Here is a 13,410-nt window from a genome sequence, read left to right as displayed (position 1 = left end):
ATCTAAAAAAAAGCCAACATCATGTTGATGATCATTCTGAATTAACCAATTCCTTCTACCCATTTATCTCTCTATAGTTGTTTTTTTTTAAAAAGTCTTTTGCCCAGAGAAAGAACAAGACCAGCACTGATTGCGTGTACCTATTTGTCACTGAGAATCTAGTGGAGTGTCATTGTCAACAGCTTCCCAGGCTGCATGTTGAAAATACAACCCCATTAACAATTGTTTGCCCATTTCAGAATTTGAATTCCACTACGATGAAGGAATAGTAATATACCAAAAGTAGGGTGGGGCTTGGCTTTGACAGATACATAAAGATGGTGGATTTCACTACGTTTGCAGCTTCTGTCCTTCTCAGTGGTGGAGGTCAGGATGTTGAGTGGTGCTTGAGAAAAGTGGCACAGAAATTGCCAATATAACAACAGTCACTGCCTTTCAGAAATTACTTGTGTGAAGCTGTTTTAAATGATTCAATGACCCTAATCTTTTTTCTATTGCCTGGCAACCAGTCAGTTATTCATACCAAACATTGAGCAAAGAAGGTCATCCTCAAGCACAGTTTAAATTTACCTTCCACTAATTGTAATTCAGCTTAGAAGAATTAGCCTGGATTTACCTCATCTACATATAAATACCACTTAGCATATTATGTGTTATTAATGTTGTATTTATCACATAATTCTTTACTCGAGTTGTACATTATCAATGCAAGGCAAGACAACAGATTAGACCAAAACATTTATAAAGTATCATTGGTGACACATCACACCTCTCAAAAATCTCAAAGTACTCTGAATACAAAGGGTTACTTTGAAAACACTGACCCACTCTGTTTGCCAGTAGGCAAATGCAGCAGCTATTTTACATACAGCAACACCCCACAAAGAACAGAAATATGAACACAGTCCTTCTCTGTTTTCTTTTAAACTCAGTGTTAGTTAAAAGGATAAATTTTGACCAGACAATTTTAATTTAAAATAAACTTGCTTATGCCTTAAAACTATGATTTCTAACCCTCATCAATGGCCCTGGGGTCTCCTGAAATTAAAACATTCAACCACTCATTTATTACTGCACAACAAAATCATTGGACTAGTAGAAAAAAAAAAACTGTGGATTTTCCACTTTCTTTTGGTTACAGAAATAGTGGAGATGGGATAAGGAACTGGCAAGTTGAATGGGAGAACTACTTGCAGACAGGAGTTCATGTGATAAAACCTTCAGGAATACATTTAAATCAGAGTAAATTTATCTAAAGAAATCAATCAAATCAAATCTCACAGACTGGCTCCGTTATCTACTATACCATTGACTGACTGGCAATTTGTGGGACATAGGACTGGTAAGTATTGATCAAGTAAAACACAACACAGCCAATGGCTGCAAAGACTTGCCATCACTGATTTCTTAGAATTGAGAGCAGTAAAAGAAATGTGCCTTTATACAGCACCTTTCATGACCACTGGATACCTTAAAGTACTTTTTAAAATCAAATAAGGAATCAATGTTGAAATCTTGCTTAACATAATAGCCCAACATGCACACAGCAAACTCTCACAAACAGCAACGTGCTAATGAACCATCTAATTCTTTTTGTGATCAGGACCTCACCACAGGATCAGTTACGTCAAACTGAGAGGATAGACACAGCTTTTGGTTTAGCATCTGATCCGAAAGAAGTACATTCAACATGAAAGAACTCCCTCAGTACTAGACTGGGACATCAGTCAAGGTTTATCTGCTTAATGTTTGGAGTGGGACTTGAACCCACAGCCTCTGACTTCAGGATCTACTTATACAAAATTATGTGAGAATTTCAAAGTGTAAATCAGAAGAAACATTATCAAATGAAAAAAGAGGTTTGGTAACCAAAAGATAGATATTAAGATGTCGCAAAAGGAGCGAATGGTGATGTGAAGAAAATTCTAAAATAATGCAGTGATGCTTTATAATCTGGAATGCATTGCCTGGTAGGTTGTGGAAAAATATTTAATCATGATTTTAAAAGAGAACAGATAAATATTTATAAAGTAGAAGTATTGTGATTCTGTTTGCCGAGCTGGGAATTTGTGTTGCAGATGTTTCGTCCCCTGTCTAGGTGACATCCTCAGTGCTTGGGAGCCTCCTGTGAAGCGCCTCTGTGATCTTTCCTCCGGCATTTGTAGTGGTTTGAATCTGCCGCTTCTGGTTGTCAGTTCCAGCTGTCCGCTGCAGTGGCCGGTATATTGGCTTCCTGTTTGTCCTATGTAGTGTTTTGTGTAGTCCTTGCATATGATTTTGTACACTACATTGGTTTTGCTCATGCTGGGTATTGGGTCCTTCGTTCTGGTGAGTTGTTGTCTGAGAGTGGCTGTTGGTTTGTGTGCTGTTATGAGTCCTAGTGGTCGCAGTAGTCTGGCTGTCAGTTCGGAAATGCTCTTGATGTATGGTAGTGTGGCTAGTCCTTTGGGTTGCGGCATGTCCTCGTTCCATTGTCTTTCGCTTAGGCATCTGTTGATGAAATTGCGTGGGTATCCATTTTTGGCGAATACATTGTATAGGTGTTCTTCTTCCTCTTTTTGCAGTTCTGGTGTACTGCAGTGTGTTGTGGCCCTTTTGAGTAGTGTCTTGATGCAACTTCTTTTATGTGTGTTGGGATGGTTGCTTTCATAGTTTAGGACTTGGTCTGTGTGAGTGGCTTTCCTGTATACCTTTGTGGTGAATTCTCCGTTCGGTGTTCTCAGTACCATCACATCTAGGAATAGGAGTTGGTTGTCCTTTTCTTCCTCTCTAGTGAATCGGATTCCTGCAAGTGTGGCGTTGATGGTCCGGTGTATGTTTTTAATGATTACAAAGGTGTCATCCACATATCTGACCCAGAGTTTGGGTTGAAGTTGCAGTAAGACTGTTTGTTCTAATCTTTGCATTACTGCTTCTGTTATGAATTAAGAGATGGGTGAGCCCCTGGGTGTGCCGTTGATTTGTTCATATATTTGACAGAACAGACAACAGGACGTTGAACCGATCAACAAAGACGGCATACTCAAACTACTGGACCTGTGCCTCACAACCCACTTCACATTCAACAACCAAATATACGAACAAGTCAACGGCACACCCATGGGCTCATCCATCTCTGGACTCATAGCAGAAGCGGTAATGCAAAGATTAGAACAAACAGTCTTACCTCAAATTCAACCCAAACTCTGGGTCAGATATGTGAATGACACCTTTGTAATCATTAAAAACACAGAAATAGAGAACACACACCGGACCATCAACACCACACTCACAGGAATCCGATTCACGAGAGAGGAAGAAAAGGACAACCAACTCCCATTCCAAGACATGATGGTACTGAGAACACCGAACGGAGAATTCACCACAAAGGTATACAGGAAAGCCACACACACAGACCAAGTCCTAAACTACGAAAGCAACCACCCCAACACACACAAAAGAAGTTGCATCAAGACACTGTTCAAAAGGGCCACAACATGCTGCTTTACCACTGACTAATGCACCTAGTCCACACATCCCTGAACACTATGGGCAATTTAACTTGGCCAATTCACCTAGTAGCTAGACTGGCAAGCCCCTTCAGACAATGGGCGGCACAGTGACTCAGTGGTTAGCACTGCTGCCTCACATTGCCAGGGAGTTGTCCCAGTCAAGCAACATTAATTCGACTGGGACAACACTACTATTATAGGACAAGCCAAACAGAGAACAGCCAGGGAATTCCTAGAGGCATGGCACTCATCCACAGATTCAATCAATAAGCACATCGACCTGGACCCAATATAACCGACCACTGCAGAGGACAGCTGGAACTGACAACCGGAAGCGGCAGATTCAAACCACTACAAATGCCGGAGGAAAGATCACAGAAGTAAATCACAGGAGGCTCCCAAGCACCGAGGATGTCACCTAGACAGGGGACGAAACGTCTGCAACACAATTTCCCAGCTCGGCAAACAGAACCACAACAACGAGCACCCGAGCTACAAATCTTCTACAGACTTTGAAAGTAGAACTATATTAAAAGGAATGCGACTAATTTTTTTTAAAATTCTAGCTGGCTAAGCCAGCATTTATTGTCCATCCCTAATTGCCCAAAGGACAGTTACGAGTCAACCACAGTGCTTTAGGTCTGGAGTCACATGTAAGCCAGACCAGTAAGATGGCAGTTTCCTTCCCTAAAGGACAATAGCAAACCAATGGGCTTTTCCAACAATTGATATTGGCTCATGATTCAGATTTTTAAAATGGAATTCAAATTCCACCATTTGCCATGATGGGTTTCAAACTCAGGTCCCCCAGAACATCATTGGGACTCTGGATTAACAGCCCAGCAATAATACGAACAAGCCATTGCCTCCCTGGAGCACTAGCACAGGCACAAACGATCTACAATTCAATAGCTTATAAAAGGATCTTCAATTTTTCACCAGATTGAAGCTTTCCTCCTCTCATTAGAAATTTACAGACAGCTATGTTGAAGAAATGGCTTGTTTACACCCAGCACAAAATGGCAGCATGGCAGAAAGAAGCTCAATATTAGCATATCTGCACCTCAGCATTCTTCCCCAGGAACAATTACCAGATGCAGTCACCTCACATGAAAGTAGGTAGGGAGGACTATTTTTTTTCCCTGGTGAGATTGTCCAGAATCTGAACTCAAAATTGGAGCTAGGCTACTCAGTGGTGAAATCAGGAATGACATGTTCACACAAACAGCACAGAAAATCTAGCATCTATATAAAATAGGTGTGTGGTTGTTCGGTGATTGTTTTTGACCAGTCCAGACATAATGGGCTGTTTGCCTTTTTCTATGCTATAGATCTCCAGGATTATACAACTTTGTACAACTAGGAATTTATGAAGAACTAACAGGATAAGAACAGGCTATTTATCTCAACTACTTTATGCCTGTGTTGACACTCAACCACTCTGTCCCATGCATGCATCAAACATTTCACTGAATGTTTTACTCCTGTTGCCATGAATCACCAAGTTACTATAAGAAGTAGAACCAGGAGTTGACCATAAAGTCTATAAAGCTCCTGCTCCATAATTCATGATGGCTGAATTTCTACCTCAACTCCATCTTCCCATATCCTTCCATTTCTCAACTCTGGAAAATCTATAGATCTCAGACTTAAATATCCACAACAACTGAACATTTAAGGCTCTCTGAGTGCAGAAGTGTCTCCTCTTCTCAGCCCTAAATTACAAATATCATGTCAGAAATTATGACTCCACCAACTGATTGTAGATTCTCCAGCCTCAGGCATTTGACAAGTTTTACACTACTCAATGGGATCACCCAACACCTTTCTAAACTGCAGAGAATACAAATCCAATTGACTCAATCTATCCTCAAAAAGGACCCTCAAATCCTCCAACTAACTTCCCATCTGAGGAATCTTCATAAACTTTGCTGTACCCTCTTTTGGCAAATACTTCCTTCCTCATGTTCAGAGGCTATATGCATATTGATTTTACACTCCCTTGCAGCAAAGGACAACACTGACTTTGCCATTGTAATTGCTTTTTGTGCATCGTGTACAAGAACATCCAAATCTCTCTAAATACCAAAATCTAAGACTCCATCCACTCGTTTCCATTCTACTTTCAGTTTCCAGCCATGGCTTAGTCAGTACTCTGTGTCTTGGAATTAGAGCATTATCCCCGTTCCAGGCCCGGATCCTAATGACTAGTTTGACAATCCAGTGCAATACAGGGGAAGTGTTGGGTTGTTAAACTTGTGCCATATTTTAGATGAAATGTTAAACTGTCCTCTAAGTTTTCCATATCATTTTGAAGAACAAGGTTATTCCCAGTGCCTTGGCCAATATTTTACCCTCAACGAACATCACACAAAAAAAACATTTTTGGGCCACTATCATATTGGTGCTTGTGAAGGTTTCCTTGCACAAATTCACTGATATTTTCTACAATACAACATTGCAAAGTGCTTTGGAATCTCGTGAAAGGTGCTATATAATGGAAGCTTTTCTTTCAAGAGAGAAGGATCTCTTATTGTCACATATTATACTACCTTGCAAGTTCTATTGGTCATGTATATTTTTATTTACAACCATCAGCATCATTTTCACTGCTTAATTTGGATTGATTCTGCTACACATAATTACCATTCTCAGACTAAATACTTCATTCAAGTTGATCATACAAGACAGACAAGGAAAAATATAGAAATAGACTTTCATATCCATGAAGGTTCTCTCTTGATTAGAGCTGGTTGAATTAAAAAGAGCACTGGCCATTCTCAGGTGTGAATTTATTATTCAACCATTCCATTCTAGGGGTTTCTTAGCAACTGAGTATCAATCACATTGATGTAAAACTGGACTCGCACAAAAACCAGACCAGGTAAGGTTAGCTGTCGGGAGTATGGTGCTGAAAAAGCACAGCAGGTCAGACTGCATCCGAGGAGCAGGAGAATTGACATTTCGGACACAAGCCCTCAGGTTAGGATAGCTGTATTCTTTTCACAAAACTGAACTCAAAAAATGAAATACTAAACGAGATAATACTTTTTTTGCAAAAATCTTACAAATTACCTTTACAGTAGTGAGTTTTTGTAACCTGCAGATCTTTTAAAAATAATAAAATTCTCAAAACGCGATACCACGGCTTTATTCGAACCCCCTGCCGTGAGAGTAAAGACCTTTCAATTACTAACTCCGTAAAAACAAAACACGTAAATTTCAATCTGCATAGTGCTTCGTCCTTTGGGTTTAATGAGAAAAGGTCATGACGATTACCAGTAAGTTAACAAAACAATACCGAATACAGTTTGTCTCGAAAACAGGACAATTTCAGTTCTGCTGCGCGGGAGGGATAAAAACGCCTTTTCATTCTGTCAGTCTCCAGCATTTTGCTGCACACCGGAGTGGGCAACACAAAAAAAAAACTTCTTTATTCTCATCTAACTGCAGGTCAGAAAAAGTCAGACCAACGTCCAGCATGAGCGTGAACTTGGGTGGCACGGTAGTTAGCACTGCTGCCTCACAGCGCCAGAGACCTAGGTTCAACTGTCTATGTGGAGTTTGCACATTCTCCCCGTGTCTGCGTGGGTTCCTCCCGGGTGCTCCGGTTTCCTCCCGCAGGCCAGGTGAATTGGCCATGCTAATTTGCCCATGGGGGGTGGGTTGCTCTTCGGAGGGTCGGTGTGGACTTGTTGGGCCGAAGGGCCTGTGTCCACGCTGTAAGTAATCTAATTTCTTCGCATTGTGACGGTTTTTTCCGATTTTATCTTGCATTTTGTTGTCAGAAACAAAAAGCCGGCATGAAGGCCGATACGTCCCAGAATCCAGTGCGGGCCTGAAAGCCCTGTATTCGAACCAAGACGCTGTACATTTAATTGGAGGTATTCACCGTCGCTTGGAATGCTGGGATATTTCACGTCCATGAACAGGTTTGGTTTCTTTTCCCCGTTTATAAATCCCGTAATGTACCTTCAGGTGGCAGTTAAACAAACTGACAAATATTCACAAAAAATGCAGAAACAGACACAACGAGGATTAAAAAGACAAACATTTTAATAAAATTCAAAAATAAAAAAAAACAAAATATTGCAATTACTGAAAATCTAAACAGGAAAAGCAGAAAGTAACCCATGGGGATAGGGATTTGTGAGATAGCATATGCAATGAGAGACGTACAGAGGTATGATCTGAAATGCAATCTGCTGAAAGGTGCTCAACTTGGAGAAGGTTTTTCTTCCCACTGAAATTTCCTGGCCCGCTGAGTGTTTTCAGAAGGTTCTATTCTTACTCTGTCCAATTCTCACTTTTCAGGCCTACCTAACAGACTCAGTGATCCAATGGGCTGTACATTTTCTCCCAATGAAAGATGCTGACTGCTTGTTGCAAAACAACTCCAGGGAGTCCTGATGCCTTCACAGGTGTAACCCAGAAGCTATTACTCAGTCTGAACATTAACAGGTTCTCCTAGTGTAAAGGAAAGGAGTAAAGAGGGGATGTGAGGCATAATGAGCATAAGTGAAGCCTATTCTGAGCTAGAAGGCTCAGGTTCAAGTCGCACCTGCTCCACAGTGTGTGCAATAGCATCTATGAACAGATTGATTCACAATCCACAAATATAAAGGGCTTTAAAAGCACAGTGGCAGTGCTCCTAACTCTATGATTCATGTCCCAACAGCTCAAGAGGCATGTAATAACATCTCAAACAATTCCTAATCAGCCTATCTGCCTGAGAACGTTCTGCAGTGATATTCTGGAGTTGAGATGACTGACTGGCAACATCTACAGTTCTAGTGGTTGTGTCCCTATCTCAAGCCCAACTCTGACCAGTATAATAACATCTCTGAACTGACTGATACATATCCAACCATGTATATGGCAACAAAAAGGACACTGAACAACAAACAAGAGGATGGAATAACCAGCTAGTTCTTTTCTGTAAGCCAGCAGTACTCCGAATAAGGCATTAGACAATAACAATAGAAAAAGGCCCTTGCATTGAGATTATATCTGGGCTGGCTCTTTGAAAAGTGTAAGTACAGTGTAAACCACTGATGAAACTGCAACTGGAGTATCACGAACAGTTCTAGATCCCTTGCCAAAGAAAAGATATACTTTCTGCAATTGGAATGAGCAGAAATTGATTGATTCCTGACAGGGTGGGAATGTTCTATAAAGAGATATTGAAGAGATAGTGGGAGTTTCTCCAGAGTTTTCTATTTTTATTTCAGTACTGCAGATTCCGTAGTACTTTATTTTTATTTAAGAAAGAGGATATTCCTTCTTGCTGTGGAATCTACAACCAGTGGGTGCAGTTATAAAATATGACTAGGACTTTCTGGGAACTGAAATGAGAGGAATGCTTTCACTCAGAGGGTGTGAATCTTGGGAATACTCTACTCTGAGGGCTGTGGAAGTTCAGTCATTAAATAAGTTCAAAACTGAGACTGATTGATGTAAATAGTAGGAACACATCTAAAAGATAGATGTACAATGTGGAAATATGGCATTGGGATAGATGTTCAGCCATGATCTAGAATATTGGAGCAGGCTTGAATGATCTATTTAAGTTCTGATGTTCCTATCTAACTGATGATACTCACCCCACACCACACCCACAAACAATGTGCACATTCTCCTCTACACGCATTATATCCAGGTGTTGCACAATTACAACTGCCTGACCAAAATCAGCTGAGATCAAGAACAGATCCTGTACTGATCTGGTAACATAATAAAAAATAACCTTCTACTATTCTTTCATTATTTTTCAGGCCTCAGAGTTAGAACAGAAAAATAATATTTATATCAGTGCAATATTGACTGCGTGCAGCTTTAATGTATTGTTTCCCAGTTGGTGCAATGATGCTCTCAGTATGTTAACAAGGCCAGTTCTTATACTGACAAACACAATCTGCTTGCAGTTGCTCTCACATTGTCAGGCTCTGTCATCTTGACAGCCTCCCAAGCCCAGCCAGTGCAACTATTACACTTCACAGTCCCACAAGCAATCCCAAGCTATTCTGTTACTGTTCAGAGACATGACTGACTTTGCACAATTAAGCTGCATTTTCATTGATGTATAACATATGCACATTCTCCTGTTCACAGCTATGAGGTTGGAGGAATAGCAATATAACAGCTCTTCTCATTCATTTGATATCATCCTTTGTGAAACCATTGACAGGAGAAGAGTTCAAAGACACACCTGAACAGAATACCAGCTCTGCAGTTTCAATAGATGGGAAAGAATAACAACAACAACTTAAATCTATCTCGCTCCTTTAACATTAAGACAAAACCTTAAGACAGGAGCAAAACATTGCTCATGGAGTCACTTAAAAGAAACATCAAAATATATTGAATTTAAGGAGTATTTTATAAAGGATGACAAATAGAAATTGTACTTTAAAGGTCATTAAGTGCACAATATTCTTTTTTTTCATTCCACCTCACCCTTTAAAGTTAACAATTCCCTTTAATGCTATAGCATTAGATCTAATCAGAAATGCTAACAGAAAATAGTCTGTTCCCCAGCATCTGTTTCTGCCACTCTAGCTTCTGAGCATCTTGGATTCACTTGGCCTCTGGCCTTCCTTCCCTCAGCCAGCTTTGTTGAGATTTGGAGTTCAGCTTGTGACCCAGAGGATTTTTTTTTGGTTTGTTTTTGAAACTTCAGTTTCTTGCCATTTCTCTCTGCAGAGCAAAATGAGTTACTTGGTCAAACATCTATAGACTCCAGCAACGCTGCCATCTGGAGTAGGGACCCATCAATCACTGGCAGACTTGTAAAATGTGTCAGGCTTTGTGCAACACTCAGGGAACATATGCGATCATTTATTTACTTATTCTTTATAGAGCTTGTTGTGAGCAAATTGGCTGCTGAATTTCCTATATTATAACAGTCACTACATTCCAAAGTATTTAACTGGCTGTAATGCACTTTTGGAATTGAGACATTCTGAGATCATGATATACAAATGCATATAGTTGTTTCAAAAAAGTAGATTAAACAACCACATCCATTTACAGAGACAGAAAGATAACATATAATTTGGGCAGAGAAATGGCAAATGGAGTTTAATCCAGACAAATGTGAGATGATGCATTTTAGAAGATCAAATTCAGGCAAATTATACAATAAATGGAAGATGCTTAAGAGGATTGACAGAGAGAAATCTGATGTAGAGGTACACAGATCCCTGAAAGGGGCAACACAGGTGGATAAGGTGGTCAAGAAGGCATACAGCACATTTGCCTTAATCGGCCAAGGCATCACATCTAAAAAGTTGGCAAGTTATGTTACAGCTGTACAACACTTTAGTTAGGCCACATTTGAAATTTTGAGTGCAGTCATGGGTGCAGAAGGATATGGATGCTTTGAAAAGGGTGCAGAGAAGGTTTACCAGATTGTTGCCTGGTCTGGAGGGTTTTAGTTATGAGGAGAGATTGGATAAACACGGATTGTTTTCACTGGAAAGACGGAGGCTGAGGGGTGACCTGATAGAGATCTCCAAACTTTTTGAGGGGAATAGATAGGGTGGATTGTCAGATGCTTTTTCCCAGGTTGAAAGATCAAGTATAAAGAGGGCACAGGTTTAAGGTGAGAGGAGGAAAATTCAGGGAAGAAAAGTGTGAGGAGAAGTGTGGGGAAAGTTTTTCACACATAGGTTGACGGGTGCCTGGAATGCACTGTCGGTGGAGGCGGTGGAATCAGGCATGTTAGCAACATTTAAGGTGTACCTTAATAGACATATGAATGGGAGAAGAACATAGAAACAGCCATGGACAATAAGTAGCTGTTCTAAATAAGGATTAGAATTGGTGCAGACTTGGTAAGCCAAAGGGCCTGTTCCTGTGCTAATTGTATAACATGAAAAATAGGTTCATGACTGACACTTGTGTAGCACCTTTCATGTATTGGAACATCATAAAACACAGAAGGATGTGCAAGAGGGCAAAGGTGGTTACTGAGGGGGTGGAATGGAGAAGGGAAAATGAGGCCATGGAGGAATTGGAAAGCAAGGATGCAAGTTTTTTTTTAATTGAGGGCTCTTTAAAAATGAGAAAAACATGGATCAGAGGTAATGGGTGTACAGGACAGGGAACTAGTTTACACAGAGGCAGCAGGTACCAGACAGCTGCCGGCCCCCAGAATATGTGCCCCAGTCAATCTTTTCAGGAACAAAAGGGAGAAATTTGCATGAGAGGAGAAGTGATTGTAAGTTTACAAGGCTGGATGCAATCACCAATTTGTTGACACAAGTGTGCCCCTGTCACATTATATCTGATGAAGCTTAACAGAATTCCTTTGCACCACAAATATGCTGGTGGGCCCCTCTTGTCAGAGCACTTCATTTGTTGCTTCTGCACCAACATTTAGAAACTGTGAAATCGTATTTCATTCAACAAGCAACAATCAGACAATGGGACAATGTATTGGCTGGAGCAATATTACTCTCTGAAGGATCAGTCCATCAACTTTGCTCAGGGTTGCTGATGATTCAGCTTATTTTTTTTCCCCTCCAGATTAATATTAATCTTAGAAACAGATATACAAAATGCACTGCAACAATTTGCCAAGGTCTTTCAAACTGCATCTCCCAAACCCATGACTTCTGCCACCCAGAACTAGGGCAGCAGGTCACATCATCTGAAAATCAGAATATGATTGTTCGGCCAAATTCACTCCACATCACCACTATGGGTATACCTACCCTGCACTGACTACCACACTTCACAATGGCAGCTCACGCCACCTTCAAGGGCAATTAGGGATGGAAAAACACTAGTCTTGCCAGTTAGGCTCACATGAATGGAAATAAACTCAGACATAGGAAGCTTTTCTCTCCCATGGGAGTGGTATAAGTTCATAAGCATTCACGCAGAAACACAGAACATTTATAAACTGAGATAATCCATCATGAAAGGAACTGGAAATCAAGGTGGCGTGACAAAACTCTTCATTTAAAATGTTTAGTAGGGCATTAGGCTATGAGGAGGGAATGGGCATTCAGAAAATACAGAAATCAGAAAGACCTAAACAATTAATGGCAGGGTTCAGGGTACTGTTGTAGAATAGAGGGACGTAGGAGTTCAAGTACATAGTTCTTTGAAATGTGTGTCACAGGTAGACAGGGCAGTTAAGAAGGCATTTAGCACACTTGCCCTCATTGCTCAGATGTTTGAGTATAGGAGTTGGGACGTCATGTTGAAGTTGTGTGGGACGTTGGTGGTGCCTTTTCCGGAATACTGCTTGGCCTGTTACAGGAAGGATATTATTAAACTGGAGAAGATTCAGAAAAGATTTACTAGAATGTTGCTGGAAATGGAAAGTTTGGGATAGAAAAATAGACTGGAAAGGCTGGAACGTTTTTCACTGGAGCATAGGGGGTTGAGGGGTGAACTTATTGAGGTTTATAAAATCATGAGGGGCATAGATAAGATGAATGACAAGGGTCTTTTCCCTATGGTGGAGGAGTTCAAAACTAAGAGGCATATTTTTCAGGTGAGAGGAGAAAAATTTAAAAAGGACATGGGGCAACTTTTTTTTTTACACACAGAGTTCGTGTGGAATGAACTGTCAGAGAAAATGGTGGATGCAGGTACAGTTACAATGTTTAAAAGATAGGTTCATGAATAGGAAAGATTTGAGGGATATGGGCCAAGTGCAGGTGGATGGTACTAGTTTAATTTGGGAACATATTCAGCGTGGACTGGTCAGACCAAAGGGTCTGTCTCCATGCTGTGTGACTCTACAACTCTACACCTTTGTCATGTTGTCAAATCAAGTTGGACCTGATCCAGGAGCTTTTGTCCTAGGCTCCTGTCTCTAGTCACCTCTATACACCCACCACTGGTTATCCAACTGATTGGAAAAGCAAACACTCATGAGCAGATTGGTAGACAGGGATCATCC

At 40.6% G+C, this 13,410-nt stretch overlaps 1 protein-coding gene and 1 long non-coding RNA gene across 2 annotated transcripts in view; one reads left to right on the top strand and one right to left on the bottom strand.

The window, feature by feature from the left end:
- Window positions 1-10,046, bottom strand: part of si:dkey-16j16.4 — a 101,301-nt gene extending 91,255 nt beyond the window's left edge. The window contains exon 1 of the mRNA XM_043687238.1: window positions 10,008-10,046. Coding sequence (XP_043543173.1) covers window positions 10,008-10,031 — 24 coding nt within the window. The 5' untranslated portion in view covers window positions 10,032-10,046. The remainder of the gene's footprint in view (window positions 1-10,007) is intronic.
- LOC122548500 lies at window positions 1,764-9,147 on the top strand. The gene is made up of 3 exons (XR_006311251.1): window positions 1,764-1,970; window positions 7,280-7,423; window positions 8,170-9,147. It is a non-coding gene; the product is annotated as an uncharacterized LOC122548500 (long non-coding RNA).
- Window positions 10,047-13,410: the final 3,364 nt, after the last annotated feature.

Source organism: Chiloscyllium plagiosum, chromosome 3 (genome assembly GCF_004010195.1).
Source record: "Chiloscyllium plagiosum isolate BGI_BamShark_2017 chromosome 3, ASM401019v2, whole genome shotgun sequence".
Lineage (NCBI taxonomy): Eukaryota > Metazoa > Chordata > Chondrichthyes > Orectolobiformes > Hemiscylliidae > Chiloscyllium > Chiloscyllium plagiosum.
Note: the sequence above shows the minus strand (reverse complement) of the source record. Positions and strands in the feature narration are given on the sequence as shown.